The 3,421-nt window shown below is 38.6% G+C and overlaps 1 protein-coding gene across 2 annotated transcripts; it reads right to left on the bottom strand.

The window, feature by feature from the left end:
• Positions 1 to 243: 243 nt before the first annotated feature.
• Positions 244 to 2,088, bottom strand: LOC126702001 (protein BASIC PENTACYSTEINE2-like). 2 transcript variants are annotated; one of them, XM_050400541.1, is made up of 2 exons: positions 1,577 to 2,088; positions 244 to 1,485 (listed from the first exon to the last, which is right to left on the bottom strand). In XM_050400541.1, the coding sequence occupies exon 2, from the start codon at positions 1,250 to 1,252 to the stop codon at positions 392 to 394; it is 861 nt and encodes a 286-aa protein (XP_050256498.1). In that variant the 5' UTR covers positions 1,253 to 1,485; positions 1,577 to 2,088; the 3' UTR covers positions 244 to 391. The 2 variants fall into 2 exon arrangements, with proteins under 2 accessions (XP_050256498.1, XP_050256496.1); XM_050400539.1 differs by having other exon boundaries at positions 1,581 to 2,088.
• Positions 2,089 to 3,421: the final 1,333 nt, after the last annotated feature.

Raw genomic sequence — 3,421 nt, 5'->3', positions numbered from 1 at the left:
CATAAGTAAGAATAGATTTTAGAGAAAAACAAAGCAAGAAATTAGTGATATTGAATTCAATGGGATTAAGTACAGATGCCAAGCAACAGAGGTACGTGCGCAAAACGTCACATTAAGGTCAGGAAGTTCACTTCACTGCAAGAATCTGAAAGATTTCTGGTTGCAACCTTATGGGAATTCAGTAAAATTGATGTTTCTAAAACACAAGGAAAGGAGGATAGAATAACATAACAGGAGAGCCCAAAGGAAAAATAAAAAACCATGTTACATAACAGAAGATTTTTATCGACTACAAACTATCTCAGAAGCCTCAGCTTTAGGCCACATACATATATACAAGGTTACATGCTGAATGCAATGTATGGTCTAATAAAAGTTCGACATAATACACCTACCTGATGGTGACAAACTTATTTGTTCCATGTTTGGCCCAGTGGGTCCTCAAATCAATCTGATTAGAGAAGTCATAACCTTCAGCTGCAAGTTTCTCCAAAACTTTCTTAAACGCTCCTATACTCATCTTTCTCCCTGCAATCCTTGCTCCACGCCTTTTAGTACTCATTGGCAAGGGGTAGATTGACATATTAGTAGTACAACACGCAGATTGCCACCCACCAGAGCCCCATCGATAACACTGCTGAGGTGTCCCAGTACACGAGCAAACTGGGATAGGAATGCCTGATATATCCATGTCAATCCCATTTATTACAATCTCTGTAGTTTTCTTCGCTGCTGACCTCGCACGTGGAGCAGAAGGACTACTCTCGGCCTTAGTTGCACGCGGGGCTCTCTTAGCCTTCTTCTCTTTGGGGGATTTCGGGGGTTTCGCTCCCTGCCTTTTCTTAATAGGTTCATTTTCCTTCTCAACAACCGTCTCTTCTGTACTTATAATCCTTTCATCGTTGGACAAATCAGGTGGTTGCTGAACCATCTGCATATGATGAGCAGAGGATGTCTCCGGCAAAACAGAATAATTTGGGTTTGGTGTGGGTAACACGTTAATAAATTTCTCTCTCTGATTAATCCAAGCATCCCTCATGTAGTCCATGGGGAATGTGGAATGTGAAACCCCAATATCCCTATGGTGAAAAGCTCCATTATTACCACCGGCCATTACAGCAGCATTACGGCCTCCTATAAGTGGTTTTTCGGGTATGGACGACATAAGTTGAAGACCCAGATGGCCTTTAAGGGATGTTGTCGGTTCATAGTAACCCCAGTTACGCATATTCAAACTATTATCCCCATCCATTGGGTTTGGGACCAAATATTATTCAAAGTAGAAAATGCCCAAAAGATAAAACTACAATCTTTACTTATTTTTTCTAAATCCGTGGCAGGGGCTTTAGCCTAAGAAACAAAAAACCCAGTTGGAAATACAGTCGTCAAAGCTCACAATGGCAAGACTTGCTAAATTAGTGAATACCCACATGAATTGAGCAACAACATCATCTGGGTCAAAAAGTTCTTTGGGAACTCAGATCTCTGAAGAAAGTGAACACAGAAAATGAAAAATTAGATACTGCAAATAGTAATTGATATTTATTTGTTTTAAAGAGTGAAAGATGAGACTTACTTACTTGATAGGAAAAAAAAAATGCTTGTCATTTGAAGATTTAAACCCAAATCACAGACAAAAAATCAGCCTCTCAACTCAAAATCCTAATCCAAAACCAAACCCAATCAATCAAAACCTCCAAAACCCCAAATTCACAGACCTCAGCAAGAAAAAATATTTGCTCCTCTCTGTGGCTTTGTGACCATCCACCACCAACCACCCCCACAGAAAACCCACCACCGCCGATCGAAACGTAACCCACACCACGAGAGAGAAAACCCAAACCCTCCGACTCCGATCCACACAAAACCCACGAACCACCACTTACCCAAACCACAGCGCTGCCGCAAGGACCACAATAGAGTAAGAGAGAAGAGAGGTCTGACGAGAGAAACAGTAAGAGAGAGATCTGACGAGAGAGATGGTAAGAGAGGTCTGAGAGTGAGAGAGGGACTAGAGAGTCAGAGAGAGAAGACAGGGACGAGAGAGAAGGAATGTCTGAGAACTTATTTTGCTGAAATTGAAAGTTGAAAATTGAAAATACTGTAGCAAAATAATTTTTAAATATGTAAATAGTACTATAGGACCCATTTTTAATAAAAAAATTGATAAAAAATAAAATTTGTGGATCCATGAACAGTGCACGAATCCACTGATTGATAGAAATGTCAAAAAAACACGGCCAAACAGTACTGAACAGTACTCCGTTGTTGCATTTGTCCCCTGAAATGCGCCTAGAATAAAAAAATAAAAAAATAAAAAAATAAAAAAACAAAACGCAAAAACAAAACTCAGACGTTGGAACCAAACACACACCTAGTATCGACTGTGCTAAATGCTAAGGGCCTATTTGATAACATAACTCAAAAACAATAGTTTTTAGTATTCACGTGCCCTTTTAGTAAGAAATTTATGGTAAAGTTGTTTAAATTTTGTAAAAATACATGTTGGGTGAAAATGTGTAGAAATACGTGTTGTGATATTTAAATAACGAAAAATGTATAGAAATACATGTTGTGATGTTTAAACAATTTTTGTTGTTTAAACACTGTTACTAAACTAGGCCTACATTTCTCATTTTAAGGTATTTAATCATTTCTCATTTAGCACACCAAACACTAAAAAACTAACAACATCACATATTTCAAATGCTAAAGAATTTGGCATAAATGAGCAATTCTACTAATAGAACGATGCAACAAGAATTGTAAATATTTTTTCTTTATCTTATTTCAATTTTTCTCTCTCCTCGTGCATATCTCTTTCTCTCTCCTATTTGCCTCTCCTCACCTTTCAACTTCTCTCACTCTCTTCCTCTCCCATAAACTCACACTTAGCCTGGCCGACCTCCGCCTATCAATGAACTCACCAAGCCGCTTTTGGCTCGAAGATCTCGCTAAGCTGCCGCTCGCCAAGCAACTCACTTCATGTCGCCCACTACAATCTCACCAAGTCTCTCTCGACCCGCCTCTAATATTACCAAGCCAAGTCAACCTCACCACGCCTCCAATCTCTCTTATGGTGGTTGTGGCGATTTTTTTGGGTTGTTTTGATGGGTAGCAGTGAGCTGATTTTGATGGTGGTTGGTTGATTTTGAATGGTGGTTGGTGGTGGTGAGTTATGGTGTGGTGTGCTACGGGTGGTGGTGGCAATGGTGGGTTATGAATAATATATGGGTTTCATATTTATTTATTTTTACATTATAGGAGTTTTTTTTAAGGTTATTTTGATGTGTTGTATATATTGTTTTAATGTGTTGAAGGGAAGAATAGAAGATCTTATGTATGATGTAATGTTAAATGCTATGTTAAAATGGAAAAGGTAGATTTTGATGTGTTAAAATGACATTTGGAATAGCATAGC

Source organism: Quercus robur, chromosome 10 (assembly GCF_932294415.1).
Source record: "Quercus robur chromosome 10, dhQueRobu3.1, whole genome shotgun sequence".
Classification (NCBI taxonomy): domain Eukaryota; kingdom Viridiplantae; phylum Streptophyta; class Magnoliopsida; order Fagales; family Fagaceae; genus Quercus; species Quercus robur.
The sequence above is the reverse complement of the archived record's forward strand: the minus strand, read 5'-3'. Positions and strand labels throughout refer to the sequence as shown.

What these genes read in the sequence shown, in the direction of transcription:
- LOC126702001 (XM_050400541.1), bottom strand. Translation starts at nt 1,252, where the DNA reads ATGGATGGGGATAATAGTTTGAATATGCGTAACTGGGGTTACTATGAA.